The sequence below is a fragment of the Grus americana genome, chromosome 4 (genome assembly GCF_028858705.1).
Source record: "Grus americana isolate bGruAme1 chromosome 4, bGruAme1.mat, whole genome shotgun sequence".
Lineage (NCBI taxonomy): Eukaryota > Metazoa > Chordata > Aves > Gruiformes > Gruidae > Grus > Grus americana.
In genome coordinates, this window is record NC_072855.1 from 66729140 (window position 1) to 66746050 (window position 16911).

Consider the following 16911-nt stretch of genomic DNA (forward strand, 5'->3'; position numbering starts at 1 on the left):
AAAAAAAAAAAAAAAACCACAAAAAACAAACCACACAAAAACCCACACACACCTACCTTTTAAAATAAAGAAAAATCTCCACAAAAGATAAAATCATGCTACCAAAAGAGAAACTCTCACAGGCACCTATGAATATCATTTGCATGAGCAAATCCATTTCTCTGAGCATCAAAAGCAATGTATTCGAAGAGGGACAGCTGTTAAATGGTTTCTAGGAAATCTGAGTTCTTGGATCTAATTTAGCAGAAGGCATTGTAAAACCACCCTTTCACTTCCTCAGTTCTAATTTCTTAACTCTGTGTGTTAAGACAGAAATCAGTATTGATGAAATCAATGAACCAGTTTTGAAGCTATTTTTAGCATAACTAATTGCAGTTGAAAATAATCTAAAATAAGTAAAATGAAGTATTAAATTACATATTCAAGAACTAACAGATTTACTCGTCAGAAAGATACCAGTTCAGTTAAAATATTTTTCCATCATCCATCAATTTGGAATTTCATTTAAATGTATTTTACCCAACATACTGGTTTGACTCTACAGACATACTTGCTCTTTGTTTTTCTCTCTTAACCTTTCTTTTTTAATAATACTATGTAGAATATAAGTGATACATGATTTTGTTCTCTGAACAATTGGATTCTGAAGATAGCATTTTATTAAAGAGGGGATTTAAGCTGTTTAGGATTGTTTGTCAGCAAGGGCTTTTACCAAAAAAGCTAGGTTTTTCTCTATTATGAGTCTAAGTGTTTCCTTTAAAAAAAGCATTCACAATATTCCTTATCAACTGAGAAACATTAAGATATGCATATAGTATTAGTGTGATTAGAGAGAACATATTAGCATATGAGAAATTAGGAAGAAAGTGTTTATGTTTATATTACCAAAATTTCCATTGATCTGGTCAACATTTAAGTGCTGCCAGAAAAGAAGAGTGCTCTTGACTTCTAAATATGCAAAGCCAGAAACTTTACACATATAGTTTGACATTAGAGCAGCAACACCTTTTACTAAGGGGTAGTTCAGTATGAGTCTCTGCTTCCAGCACTACAGTGCTATACTTTTTTCTTTTTCTTCTTAAGTCTAACTCAGACCGTTTCATCAACAGGGGATGAAAGATACAGGAAAATCGGAGGCAGCAGATTCAACTTTTATTTTGTAATGGTAGAGTGTAATTTTTTCCTAAAGCAAATACTACACAATGTTCCAGATTTTTCACTACTAGATGCCATAACTTGGTTTTCAGAGCTAAAGCAGTATTATATTTCCAGTACTTTGATTATATTGAATAAATATTCAGTTAAGAATATTCAGAGTATATATTTTTAGAGGATTTTTATTTAAATGTTACACAATTATGCAAGACTGCTCTATTTAAGGTCACTGAGAATTCTGTCAAAAAAAAAAAGGCTAAATCACAAATAAGAACTTCAGCTTCACAGAAACAGTATGCAGGGACACAAGGGGAGAAACACCTGTTCAAACGAAACGCAAGATGTAGACTATGTGAATGTAACTTGTCATGTTAGAAACATCAGGGATAGAATTCTGACTAGGAAATGAGTGAAGATCATGAGACAATTTAAAGCATTAGGAGTTCTCACCCCCCCAAAAAAGCAACGTTCTTTAACACCAAAAATACCACTGAAATAATCCATTCATTACAGCTGCTTTCATGACAATAGGTTACATTTAGAACGAATTCTCTTTTTCCTTGGAAGACTCTCTATATTACAGGCCAGGTTTTTATTGTATGTTGGTTGAGATGTCTGATATACTTCTCAGAAGCCCATAAAATTACACAAAGCTCATTGTGCTATTAAACTGTAATGATTTATGATCAACAGAGCATTTTCCATTCATGGACACTGAAATCATATTCTGAACATCTTAATCATTCCCGGTAAAGTCAAAATGTATAGCACTCTCATAATTGAAACATTATCTTAGCTATTAAATATCACAGTTGATGAAGTCATGAAATTATAAAATAAAACATCTGCAGAGTGGTAGTTTAAAAATGTATGAATTGAGTTTTGCAACAGAAAAATCTGTTAAATAGCTGGGTTTTTTTCTTTTCTTTCCTTTTTTTTTTTTGAATAAGCATTTAAATTTCTCACTGGAAGAAGGAAGGTAGACAGGTAGAGAGAGGTCAAACTTGTCCTTGTTACTTTTATGCAAAGCTAGTCTGTATTTAATACATGAAGTTTACTATGCTTTTTTTTTTTAAATTTACACAACAGTGACAATCTTAAAAAAAATTACTGAACACTTTTAGCAAAAAAAAAAAAAAAAAAACCCAGCCCAATTTGGAATGAGATATTGTCTTTAGCCTCTCCATCCCTATTATTTCCACTTACAGGCAATGAGTTATTTATTCAAAACAAAAAATAAATAAAGGCAATATTCACTTTGCAGGTTGCAAAAATACAGTTAAAAGCATATGGATGAGCAAGCTCCTTTGGGTAGTTAATGTTTTCCAGCCTTTGATTGCGCAACTGCAAGCAAATACAAAGCAGAACAGGGTTACCCATTAGAAGTGGGACAGGCTGCTGGCAGGATTGCTCTTATTCCAGACACAAGAGATAAGGAAGGGGGAGGAGAGAAGGAAGGGAAAGGACACATTCTTCTCTTCTTGAAACATACTTTCCATTTGTTTCTGAAGCAAGTTCTCAAAGTAGAAAAAAAAGTGTGAATACATGAAATATAAATAGTATCTCTCTGCCAAATACATGTTATTACTGTAATGCAATCGAAGTAGAGAAATTAAACAAACTTATCATAAAGGCAATGAGGGACAAACCTTTACAGCTCCTAGCTGCTCTTTCCTGAATCTTTCCAAAGGTTTGATCAGAGTTTCAGTAACACTGAGTGCCTAAAAAAGAAAAAAAAGCATGGGTTAGGCTCCTGTAGCTGGACTAACAAGTCACTTTAGCATCAGCAATAAAAAGAAAAAAAGCAAGCAAGCTCTGGAGGAAAATAAAGGAGAAACATGCAAGTTAGGACTCTTAAGACCTAACACACACACACAAAAAAAAATCACATCTCTGAGTTCCTTCAAGCTTTCATAATTTCTATTCTCTATTTCAATCCACTGTGAGGAAAATGAAACCTAAAACAAATGCAGAAATTTCAGAAATGTACAGGCTGCAGCCAAACTGCAACTGTTTTACTTGTGCCAGTCTTGCAGATCAGGTTGACGGTCTCAATGACTGAACACCAGAATGAGACACGGGAAAAACAATTTTCATGTGGGGACACAAAAATTTCTGCAACAAGAAACACTACAAACAACTACAGAATAGACCACTCGGTAGCAAATAATAATCTTTTAACACACAGTTAAAGCCATTAAGCATCGATATATTTCCAAATATTTACATTTAAGTACATTGAGAAAACCATAAGTAAACCTAAGTTATAAAATCAAAAGGTGTAAAGTCAAGAAACAAGAGGTTTAGTTGACTGGGTGAGCATCTATCAGTGCACTTATGATAAATGGCCTCATAGCCATACTAAAGAGGAAGAAAAAAAAGACACAATATGCCACAATATGCTATAAGACAGAAAATTGTAGTTTATTACATCTGGCCAGCAAATAGTTTCTAGTTCACATGAAATTTCACTGGAGATGGAGTAGGGTTGGGTTTGGTGCAAACAAGACTTAAAATTTTAAAAATGTTTGAAATTTCAGCAAAGTTTGGAACTTCTTGAATGCCACAGCAGCACAGAAAAGATGGCAAGAGCATTGGAGGTGTGGAAGAGCAGATGGGATCATTTTGGTCTCAGTCCTAAGGCAGACCCACAGAGTAAATCATGCCCAGGACTCTGCTTAGCACAGCCATGGGGCTGAGCTGCCAGGAGGCCAGACAGCTCCCTGGAAGCCCACCTTAGGTACAACAGAAGGCTTTTCTCTCTCTTCCCCCTCCCCCTTCAAATGTGAAAAGTTTCAGATAAAACATTGCAGGCTTAAACCAGCCTTCTGGAACACTTCTGAAAAGCTCCTATCATAAAACACAAGAGGGATGTATTAGAGATTTGGCACAACACAAATCTGAACAGCCCTGTCTGCTCCCACCCGCCCCCGGAGCCATGCAGGGATTACTGCAGGAGTCATCCTGCCAATTCACTGTAACCACAGCAACTCAGATTTTTAAACAACCACGGCAGCGTGCTAACCTCTGTAGCTAACTGGAAATCCAAATATCTGGCAAGTCTGGGCCAAACTGCGTGTTGCACAGTCATCCATGTAACACATACCTCCTAACTTCAGAGCACTTGTTCCTGTGGCCCAAACTTTTTCCTTCTGCATCCATTTCCTGATTTTGTCAAAAACACTTAAAGCACCCTTTGGTGCACCCTTGGTGGGAGGAAAAGGAAAAGGCAACCTGACAATTTTGTCTTTCAAAAGTGTACAGCAGCACCAGCAATCATGACTCAGGAGACCCTTGCATCGAGCTGAATGGTGGGGGAAGGACAACAGAGCAACTCCTGCCACGTCTCCAGCCCAGCACAGAGATTTCCCAAAGAGCTCATCCCAAGGCTTTGGGAATGATCTTGGCAGCTGGACAACCATTTGTTCCCTGAGCTGCCTCTGCTCCCACAGAAAGAGAGCCAGGACAGTCAAATGCCCCAAACAAGAGCTGAACTGTGGTTCTAGGAAGGATTTAGCCTACCTGGCAGCCTGTGCGCATATATCCTAACTACTCAAGTAGTTACCAGGAGTCTCCAAGGCAGTTTTTAAGATACTCAGATTTTTCAAATTTTGGCAGGCCCCCTCAAAAAAAATCCAACGCATCACATGCAAAAAAGGCTGTGGTTTATAAACCAGCAGGGCTGGCTGCAAATCACTTGGTTTGCTACACTACTGTGCAGCATTAACCATGGGAACCACTACAGGAATTTGTTTGAAGCATAAAATAATCTTTAAATCAAAATGGGATGCTCCCTCAACAACTGCCAACAGCTGCCAGGGTATGATGTGCCAGTAACTCTTTCATTAAAAGAAAAAGAAGCCTCCCCCCTTCCAAAACAGGACGTATCTCATTTTGCACAACTTGAACTTTTGTTAACAGATGCCTCTCCAGCAGAATTTTGCCTGCCATAAAGGTATTTATGATTTGTCATCCTCTTTGCTTTCTGTGTCCAGGTTAAACAACGGGGCTCTTGAGTATTTCTTGGCGAAGTGGAATTTTATAGATCTTTGGTCATTCTCATGGAGCTTCATACCAGGTCCATATATAAATACATAAGAGGAGTATTTCCTCCTCAGCGAAATGAGCACGTATGTGAGTTTATATGTGTATAAACACAAACTGTCAATGAAGACATGAATGGTAAACTTAACAGTGAATTACAGAGCTGTTGTTCTGATCTGCAGAAATGAACCCAAAGTTCATAATTAAAATATGCACAATACTAGATTAAGTAGGGAGACATTCACACTGTTTTCCAGTATTTAGAATCTAGTGCTTGTCACTGCATGTATACTTATTTATAGAACAAAACCATTATTTACACTGCTATTCATTGTTAACTTAGTTTATTTGTAACTTGGGAACTCAAACAACACTTTTTCTTTTTTAACCATGGATAACAGATCAGTAGACAAAAAAAGTAAAATTCTCTCAGTATAAGGAAATAAGCTAAGGATTGCTTGAATATATTTGTCATTACCACTTGCACCTTCCTTAACAACTAGGACCATGTTAAAATGTAAAATTTCCAAGAAAAATTATATTAGGGATTTAAGTTAAATATTTATTAATATGAAATTACACATTCCTTTCTCTTTCAACTTCTGTCTTGAATCTTAATTTTCATCCCTCTGCTTCTCAAATCCTGGCAGATTATGATGACAGGAAGGTACTATTTCAAGGGCACAAAAAAAATGCCTTTCTTTTCTTTCTATCTCTGGTCTATCCAAAGCTACCTGAAAGGAATATATACTCAATTTTAAAATCTGGCAGGCAAACTATTGTAAGTATAAGTCATAAGTGAATCAATATAAAGAGGTCATATCTCAGCTAACAGTAACTTAACCAGCTTTACAAATGTCAAAGTCTCAGGAATGTTTTAAGAAATGTTTAACCCAATGTGCACATGCGCCTTGAGCAGACAATCTGAAACTGCTCACACTATTCCTGTTCTATTTGCTGCACCTATACAAAGGTCAAAGAATTGACTTGAACATAAATCTGGCAACAGCAGCAATAAAAATCATTATTGCCATCATCACCTCAGAAGATCACCGTATCCAACATTTCCAACAACATTTTAAAGCAGGCTTTCAGCTTTGTGTATACCTCCTAATTTCAGATGACTTTACGGAACTCCACCTGCTCAGGCAGAGAAGTTGTACGGAATGGTGATAATCCTGACTTTTCCAGCTCCGTATTTCTCAAAAGAAATAAGTAACAGGTTGTAGATTAAGAGGCCCAAACCAATATTTCCTACAGCAGCTCACAAAGGCACAGAGCATTTACAGCTGTTTGCTACTTCATCAGTCAACAAGATCCAAAAGGTAACTTACCAGTCAGTGCCAGTCCACAAGATGACTCCATTTAGCCTGTCCCCTCTTACAGAAGGTGGCAGTACAGGTGTTTATTACCTCCTCCTATGCACTGTAACATGCAGACAGCACCATCCACCAGCATTCAATGCTCCTCACACTTTCTCACCCCCTTGCAGTAGGCAGGAGCCACCTCTCCAAGTTCCTGCTCCTCTTTGTGGGCCCAACCAGTCTTGTCTTGCACAGGAGGAAGGCTGCTTGCATGGGCTGTAAAGGAGTATCAACCCACAAGAGCTGTCCCAGAAGCTCGGTCCAGCCCCTGTGGCTAAAAAGGCTAGACCAACCTCAGTTCATCAAAATTTATTGTGCTTATTAGACAAATGCAGCAGTAGCCTCCCAGCTTTCATCCTAAAAATGTCCACAGATCTCAGACTTTACTGGATGAACTGGAAGTTACACATTGCACATCAACAACTCTGGTGGTGAGGTGAATATGTACACTGGCTCTGTTCCATTCTGAATCTAAGCATTCTCCCATACAAGACAGGTTTACTAAGAAAGAAAGAAGCTATAAACATACACCTTGCTGCAGACTGCACAGCGACACAGGAGTGCCGAGTTCCCAGTTCTCATCCCAGAAACTGGAATGCAGATTAGATGCCAAACAGAAAAGAGGGTTTTAAGTTTCCCAGTGCACCGACTGGAAAGATTTATTTGTAGACAGGGGCAGGATTGTTTCTGCCTTCAAAGCAAAGAGGGAGGCCACCATGCAGTCAGGGCAGAGCTCATGAAACTGAGCAAGTGTCAATGAAACTAGATCTGGGGAGGAAGTTTTGCCCTACTGAGTGTAACAGAGAACACGGAAAGGAAGACATACCTAGCAGTGATTCAATAACAAAGTAGTTAACAGTGCTACTAAATAAAGACATTTACTTTCTAATAAAGAAATTTACTACCTACAGCTGCACTTCTGCTTACAGAGGATATAGCTCTTCTGTGTTTTTCCTAAGAAATTGCAACGTTCAGCCTAATAAAAAAGCTGATTCCAATACCTCCAATGCTGAGGGAGGGAAATATATAAAAACTGGGTTTTCCTCCAAAAAGCTTTCCTGCTTTGCATAGTGATTTGTTACTGAAATTTCTCAAAACATTAAGATCTATGCCTGAAACCCCGTACGATGTAACTTTGCAGATACAATTCCACTACTGAGGACATCAGGTGTTACTTGTGAAGCCTTAATCTCTATTCTATCTTTTCCCATGAGAACATGATTTGCTCTGACACTTACACGAATGTGCTCCCAGTTAGTTGCACAGCCAACTCTCCTACCAGTATGGCCTGCAGATAGAGTGGTGTATCTCGCTAACCACTTCTCAACACTGGTTTTGTATTTACCTGGAGCACTGATGATTGCAGTCAGGCCAATCCACACCCAGAACTCGTTTGTTTTCAAATACAGGTTTTCTTCTTGTAAAAGTGTCTGGATTTTCTCACTGCTCTAGAGCTTTCCCTGTAGCTTTACAACCTTAAATAATGAAAGACCCTCAGCCACACGTTAAGACTACAAACATGGGTGTTTCAGTTTGAGTTTTAGAAGGACTAGAATCTATAGACTGAAGGATTTTTAAGGGAGTCTCACAGCACATTAATACCTGTGTGTCTTTGCATGTGTGCAGAAGCTATTAAAAAGAAGTGACATATGTTCCTCTGGGTTCATTTGCTGTGGAGGAAGCCATCTGGTAACAAAAGAGTCAGGCAGACAGATATATGTCTTGAATACAATCCATTTTGTACATTTCTGAGATGCCAGGAGGCACCTGTAACAAAACAAATTACCTTCCTCTTAGGTGTTCCAGAAAACTACCACTGGGGTTTGGTAAGACAATGACAACTTTCTCAGATTGTTCTGGGGAGAATTTCCTAGACATTGCTCCACTGTCCCACAAGCTGCGATGCAGGCAGACTCCTCTGCTTTGCATCTTCTAGCTCTTTCAAAAGCAGCAGCCTTGGCTTACAGAGAACATACTAGCAGGACTCCCGAGTCCCCTCCTTCTTGTCAAAGGTTATTTCCTGTTCAGTGGAAATTTATGAAGGATCTAAATGACAGACAGCTAAAAATGCCTCCTATAACCTACTTGCTATGCTGTGCTCTGCTCTGAAAGACTGTTTGCATTGATTCACTTGCCATGAAACTGCTGGCCTCAAAAATTAATTGGTATCACAAGCAGACAATACAAACAAATTCTTTCATTTTTAAAAAAAAAAAGATAATTAAAAATTAAGGCAGTAGTTTTTAGTAAAGATTACTTACTAAAAGCTACATAGTAGTCCCGGCTTTTGAATAAGTTCATTCTTATGAAATACATTCCTTGTACTATAAAGAGGAAAATAATACAAAGTCATAAACATAACAAACAAGAAAAAAAATAGAGACAGAGTTTCACAAACAGCAACAAATCAGCTTTTCCCCATCTGAAGTGGGGGAACGCTGTGAGCAACTCCTCTAAAGACAGACCTTCCCTTAGCAAACCCACTATGCAGGAGCTGAGCAGTGTGACACACCAGAATATTGGTCTCGCACAAACAGAGAATCGCTTCCAGTCCACACTTTGAAATCAGCAGTCATATAAAGATCTTGACAAAGTGAAAAGGCTGCTCAGGAAAGGAAATGCTATAATGCCCATTTTCTTTGTTCATGGTAAAGCTCATCACTGAGCAAAAAGATGTCACTGAAAGGCAAGGAATTCAACAGCGAACAATGGCTTCAGTGTTCAGTCAAGAATGAACTGCTCAATTATTGTCAGCGCTGTCCTCCACAAGAAACAGTGGTGTTATTAACCACCAGCAAAATCCAAACTGGTGACAGTTTTACAATGCAAATTCCAAACATTTCCCATTAATGAAATAACAGAATGAAAATTCTCTAGCAAGTTATGTTGATGCATGTAAGACCACAAAATTATCTGGAAGAGGAAGCTCATGGTAACAGAACTTTTCAGCCATGTTCACTCAGAGATGGGAGGAATGCACCCAGAACTGGCTTTGTACTTTTTTTCCTAATGTATAGACAGTCATCTTTATTTTACAGATTAGTGCACAAGTTCGTATGTAACTCACAAAACAATTTCAGCAGACTGTATCTAACATTCAAAAATAAATAAATATATAAATCAAACATTCAATCTCAGGAATCAGCAAAACATAAGACATGTGCCTGAAGTAGTCTTAATTCTGTATTCGTGTTCCATATTCTGATAATTATATAATTGCCATCTGGCCTCATGCCACACAGAAAAGTGAAGTCTGCACAACAAGATACAACAGTAATTGTTCTGCTTGCTTCTAAAATTGGAAAATGTTTTATTAAATTGGACAATTTGCAGAAAGGAAAAAAAAGATCTCGGTCCTGTGATTAAGATAGTCAAATGCTGTTCCTGAAAAATTCTGCTTTAACTGTGCCTCTATCTCTGCATCTGAGATGTTCAATATGCTGTTGGCAGCCTAATTTTTCAGAAGCAGTCACCCATTATGTCTTTTCCACTGTCTTGGTTGATATATTTAGCAGTCTGCGCTGTCAGTGGACTTAGCAGGATCTGAACATACAGAGTACTACATAATACCATGACCTCTTATTGAACAGATCCTGAACACATCTTACACCCAAAACCTATTGGATTTTTTTTAACCCTAAATCAGCGAGTAAACAGATTGTTCCTTCACACAGATTTCTTCAGATTACTGTGAAGATAGATTAAGATTTAGGAACCCTTAAACGCCCATGTGCAGAGAACCAAAGAAAGCTCAGAAAAATTAATACCACCATCTTCCAGTAGAGTAGCAACAGTGTAAACTAAATGCAGAGTCACTGAACAAAAGGTAATAGTAAGCTATTCATTAACACTGTGTTAAGTGAGCACTTAACCTGTGAAATAAATACTCATGCACTTCAGTGCTTCATGATAAGAGGTAAGTATAAGTACATATTTGCACAGATTATTTAAATTCTACTTTTAACCTTATGAGTGTATGCCTTTAAACCTTAACAACTTTTTTCAACTTAGGAAACCACAACTAGGAAACCACCTCACCTCTTTTTTTCTCTTTTTTTTTTTTAAAGAGGAAGAAGGAGAGGAAAGAATAAAATCGCGACTTCGCAGAGATGCTCCTTTAAAAATCCATAAACAGTTTCTCATGTTCTTGATATATGCTGGGAATAATTCTGCTTTCAGAAAAATGCATTGGGAGAGATGCTATTTTGAATTTGATTCTGACAATCTGGTAAAACTGGCAACAAATGCAAAAGGATTTTTTGAGAGGCCAGGACTGCAAAGATACCTGTGGCATGAGAACAGCAGCTTTTCTTTTTTGAAAAAAGAAAAAAAAGGGGGGCAAGAAGGGGGGGAATTAAAAAAATAACTATGTAGCATTTTTTCCTCCGAAGATATCCAAGGGAATAGAAGTGTGCCAAAACTGTAGCAGGAAATAGAAGAGACTGTATCAAAGTGAAACAGTGAGTTTATATTGCCTTGCGGAAAGGACAGGAAACATCCTAAGGTGAATATAATTGTATCAGAAATCCTACACAAAGAGAAATGTGATGAAGTAAAAAGGAAATACACAAGTACTTAGGGTCAAAGTTAGAAAGGCTAAGGCAAAAACATGTTTTATTTGGCAAGGAGCAAAGAAACCCCTAAAGGAAAGGGGTTCTTAATATGTATTTCAGAAAACAGAGAGAAAGGAAGCTATAAAGTCATTATTTAGCTGGGGAGTTAAAACAAATGAACAATTGACTGTAAGACAACAGCAGATTTTAATAATCTTCATAAAGGAAAAAATCTCAGCTAATTATAGCAAGCCATCTAACAAAGTAGGGGGGAAAAAATGGATGTTAAGGAGAGTAGGGATTTCTTAAGAACAATTAGATGTATTCTTACATTATGCAACTGAAGAATTAATTGCCTTCAAGTCAGACAGGGCTTTGCTTTAGAGTAGTTGAGGAACTGAGCAAACTAAAGGGAGAGGCAGCAAGGTCCCAGAGCATGGCAGAAAAGCAAACACAGCAGCAACTTAAAAGTGAGAAGAGGAGGAGAAAGGAGGAACTGCGAAAGTTACAGACCAGATGTAGCAACTCAAACTCAAAAGTCCTGGAACATACTATATAAGGTTAAAAGCTACTTTGAATTTGTTAAGAACAACATCTAGTTTTCTTTTTGAGATTAGCACAGTAGTTGATCTCCTCAATGAAGTCTTCAATGCTGACCCACATGACATTCTCAAAAGCAAAGGTGGCGAGCTGGTTTTAACAAATAACCCACATGAAGAATGAGAAAACATCCTGGTTGCAAAACTACCCTGAAAAATACTTGTTCTACTAAGAGGACATTTCAAGCATCATATAGGAAAGTACGACCAAGTTTCCTGCATTACCCAATTCTCAGTAGCAATTTATGGAGTGACCTATCAAGAATTCCACCAGACTAATACAGGTATGGAGTGACATAAACCCAATAGAAAATGCCAGTGCTTTCAAACAGCAAGATTAAAAAATAACTTTGACACCAGAGAGATGGTCTAAACTCAGTGTAATTAAATTGAATAAGAAAAAATACATATGTAAAAACACCACATTGAAAGGGTAACAGTGAAAATACTACTATGAAGGAAAAGTAATCAGTTTTACTCCATGACAACTGTAGAAAAGTTCCTAAAAAGTTCCCAGCTTAATTTGCAGTAAAGGATACTTAGGATGGATATCAAGTGACGGGTGGGTGAGGGAGAAGAATAAACATTGGAGTAAAACTAGAGTAATTCCCTGGAACTTTTTTAAAGAATAGGTTACACCAGCACTCATCAGGGATCATCTAGGTATTAAATGACCCTGCTGCAACTCACATCTCTGGCAGGGCTGCAGGCAAGTGTGGCCAACTCACTCAGTCCTGGCATGGGAGTAAGCTAGCTGGATAGGACATGAGACACTACTAGACAGGACCTGAGAGATTGCCGGACACAGGCTGTAACCGTGAGAGATGCTGTCAAAAGTTACAGTCAGTGCCGTGAGGGCTGACTGGACACCCATCGTGGTTAAGGGAGAGTTATGTGAGAAACAGGTGAACTCTAAAAGCAGCTGAAGGGCAGGACAGAGGAATTCCAGGGAGGGGAAGCGTGCACAGCCAGCACATCAGGGTGACTGCACCAGTAGTGCCAAGTACTGCTGAGATTACTGAGGGAACAGTACAAGTGCTGTCAAAGTTGGTTACGATTTAGCAAGAGTAGAATCAACAGGGAAAACTAATTAGAGGCAGGCTGATCATTTGGGAGAAGACTGGGATGGAGGAAGGGAGAAATGAAGGTGGTAAAAAGGAAGGTGACCGCAGAAAGGGATAACAACCACCGGCAATCAGTACCTACACCAGGTAGCCCTGCGCTGCTCATCACCACACCTTAAATAAGGGCAGCCAGCGAAGCCTGTTGTTCTGAGCCCATCACAAGAATCAAACCCGCCTCTGCTGTCAGGAGAGCTGGAGCTGGGAGAGAGGTTTGGTGCTCTCCCTGGCAAGGGGTAGTGGGACAGAACACCTCAGCATCACCATGTTGGTGCTTGTTCGTCCCCAACCTTTTCCTACTAGCCTTGTGAAGTTCCCTTTTATCCCTGCACTCCCACGACACTTTTGTAATGTCAAAGGAGCAGAATGTTAAGTCTTACGACTCCATTCATCCTTAATACCTAAAAATAATTTCCAGAATATTCTCAGGGACAAAGTGGCCTGTTTCTTACCTGCCCTGGGGAATGTCATCAAGCAATGGTGCTATAGAAAAACATTATTTATTTTGTATTGGCCACTCCATAATAATTTCAGTGAAATGTTTGGACTAATGCTGACTTCCCTTTTCACAAGCCACTAAATCCTTTGACAGTTGGGACAGAATTTCAGCAGCCTTTGAAGGAGATGGGAGAACTGGTAAAACCATGAAGTGTAAAATTCCAGCATCTGAATGAAATTATTAAATATCCACCAAATAAATATTCACCAGACAAATGACAACCAAACAAGTAAATTTATGGTAAACACTAATAGAAAGTTTTATGGACTCTGGATTCACCACAAAAAATACTTCCAGAAAACCATGAGAAGTGTAGGCAATGAGTTTCTAATTTCAGTTTAGAATGTATTTTAAGCGCAAATTTGTTTCATTTACAATATGATTGTGAAAAAAATAATCCTCTTCTCAAATATCTAAAAATTAAAATGCACAGCAATATCTGAAATGCCCTTAGTTCTATAACTATTCATTGATTTCTGTAATTTTACTTTATGTGACTGAAATTTGTCTGCAATTCCACACTGAAACTGAAGTGAGCAGTTAGAAACCTTCTGGTCATCTTCAAAATAGGGGAAAAAATGTTCAATAAAGAGCATTCTTAAGAAAGATGACTGCTTTTTAAAAAAATCCTGCTGTACTTTGCATCTTAATGGAAAGTCTTTGGATCCCTGACCTGGTTCCAAACATCTGTGAGTGCAACATGCCCTAATATTCTCCATGGGAGTATCACTAGAGCTCATGCCACTGTTAAAATATCCATCGAGAAGTTAAAAGGAAAAAAAAAAGTCAGAGCAGCAGCTGCTGAAAATTATCTTTACCAGTCACCACAGAATCATTTTCTCACAGACTTACGGCCACTGTTACATTTACTCACTCTAGAAATAATACATAGCATTTGCTAGAATACAGATGCAATGAAAAGGCCAAGCATCTGGTAACTCAGAGAATACATTCTATTTGGAATCAAATATTTGCCCCACAGTATTTTGTACTCCCTAATTTTTTATCAAACTATCACTGTTCTAACAAATACTGCATTTCAATCTTTTCTTATCAAGAAATTGACATTAATTAGCTTTTGATGTTATAATGCCTTCCGTGTAAACTTAGGCATCACACCAAAAAAATAAGTAATACTGTTTGGTGACATTTGGGCTGAAAAACAGCAGTATTTTACTATATAGACAGACAGCACTGGATTCTGCACAATCTGCTGTGTTGGTAATCTATCACTGATGAAGATCTATTGATACAATCACCAAAACATGCCATGTAACTCTGAAGTCCTGAAGCTGAAATCTCTCAAAAACCTGATATAAAAATAGTATGGAAAATAACATGACAGGCTATAAAGTACTTTTCATTGAAGAACTTCGCAAAGACTGTCACTACTTAGATGTATGCAACTTCATTAAAATAAAATACAACTATGTATGGCAGGAAAAAGCAGAGTAAAGACTATACTTCAGAATTATGAAAAACAAAAGCAGCATTCAAACGTACTTGAGCAAATCCCTACAACTTGGCAAAATAACTCAAGATACTGAAAAATTGTCTCTACTCTGCAAAGACAGTATTCTTCAGGAATGTGCAAGGAACCACATAGACTCTAATTCTGACCCAGATGTGGTTGCAGATCAGAATGACATACCAAGGCATAACACAGCACACTGAAGGAACCATGACTATTATTGGGCTCAGGACTGCCAGAGAGAGAAATGTTAAAAAAAAAGTTTACAAGTTCTTTTCTCACTTATCTACATACTCCTACACTGCAGGCACAGCTTCTGGCAGCGAGGAGCACATAACACAGATTAGTCTCAGTTTCCTCTTACTGATGCCAAGTGGTGACTGACTTCCAGGACAATAAAGTTATAATCACATGGCAAATACTGAGGAACATAATTGCTATCTAGGCAGATCTATGAGCATTTCCTAGATGCAGGGTCTGACCACACTCAGAAGAAAACTGAGTACTCATCATCTGCTCTATGAATCCCCCCTCTGAAACAAAAGCTGGGCATGCAACTGCAGAGGAGAACCATGGCACCATCCAGAAAGAAACCCTGTATCTTCTGGATGACTTAGGAAATCAAGATAGCAAGGTGTAGCAGCAGAGCTCTCAGCCCACAGCCTATGCATGGCCAACCTGACCTGTACTACACTAAAACCCTAAGCAATCACAGGTATGTGAATGAAGAACTCTCCCTTCTACAACAACAGAGCAACTAAATGTTTGCAGATACAACCCTCCACCAGAAAGCTCGCCTACAAAGAAAAGGTTTTTAAGTCTGCTACTGCATCCAGCCAACAGATTGCATCCCAAAAGCATTGAAGCTGGAGCCACAGAGATCCTGGATCCAAATTTGGCCAACTTCCCAACCTTGGCTGCCCTGCTGCAGTATTAAGTCTTTCATCTTGCTTTTTACTGTAAATGGTAAACAACCCTATGATGGTCTTCCCATTCGCCCCAGCCATAATTTATCAGGGCACTACCATTTCAAATCAAGTCATAGTTATCTGTCCTTACCATACCAGCTTCTTTAATGAGAACTAGCTGCTGTCTATAACTCTAGACGTCAGGATCAGAGGCTGCACATCAAGAGCTTTCACTATTAAGTTACTGATATCAACATCTTGGTGGTTAACAAAGCAGTAAGCAACTTTAACTGACTTTCATCTTACTCTTTGCTACATGTACAGCTTTTTAAAATTTTTATTGCAACTCACCAAAATTTCTCTTTGTTCTTCCAGGTTTTTTAAGAAGTTTGAAAACTCATGAAGTGATGCATCTGTAATACAAAACCAGAAAAAAAAGTTTAATTATGTTGCAGAACGGCACGGCAAAATAGAGCCACTTACAGTCACTTCTTACCTACCTATGCATCTTTCATCATCTGTCTCTGCATCACCAATGAATTCAAATTTAAAGTCTCTCAGAGAATGGGCAAATTTTTTCTGGGCTGCTGAAAGGTCTGCAAAGAAAAAAAGCATAGACTGAAGGTTAAGGAATCATTTGAAGAAGGCTGGAAGATCCTCCTACCCCTAGAATAATCAATTTATACAAGAAACTCTTAGCACAGGTCTGCCTAAGGACATTACAAGACATCAATATCGTCTAACCCTCTTCTGATCTCATCTGGGAATTTGTCACACCGATTTCTTTACACAAGGCTATATAGTAGAAGGCAAGTGTGATCATGTGTACAGCATTAGACCTACTCTATGCTTCACTACACAATTTAGGGCACAGGCCATACAAACAGATCTGTAACTACACAAGTTTAAGGCACAACACTCAGAGTAAGTTGTGCCAGTTGTCTTGCTCTGCTAACCTATATTACCTAGTATATTTGTCAACACAAATATACATCTTAGGGTTTTCCATATATTTTACATAGATAGCTCCGCTAGTGAAATACTTAAACATAAACCAAATTTAAAAGAATTGTTGCACTGGAACAAGAAATTCCATGGAGTTAAACTACGCTAAAAGTTAAATGCACAGCATTAAAATTAATTTTTTATAATAACTGTTTTGTAATATTCCCAAAACATTTTCTTCAACCCAATTTT

At 38.2% G+C, this 16911-nt stretch overlaps 1 protein-coding gene across 3 annotated transcripts in view; it reads right to left on the reverse strand.

Moving 5' to 3' along the window:
- Positions 1-16911, reverse strand: part of ARHGAP10 (Rho GTPase activating protein 10) — a 153605-nt gene that overhangs the window by 92750 nt on the left and 43944 nt on the right. For all 3 annotated transcript variants that reach the window (XM_054824710.1, XM_054824711.1, XM_054824712.1), the window contains exons 2-4: positions 16215-16310; positions 16066-16127; positions 2805-2876 (exon numbers count right to left, since the gene is read on the reverse strand). In XM_054824710.1, coding sequence (XP_054680685.1) covers positions 2805-2876; positions 16066-16127; positions 16215-16310 — 230 coding nt within the window. The remainder of the gene's footprint in view (positions 1-2804; positions 2877-16065; positions 16128-16214; positions 16311-16911) is intronic.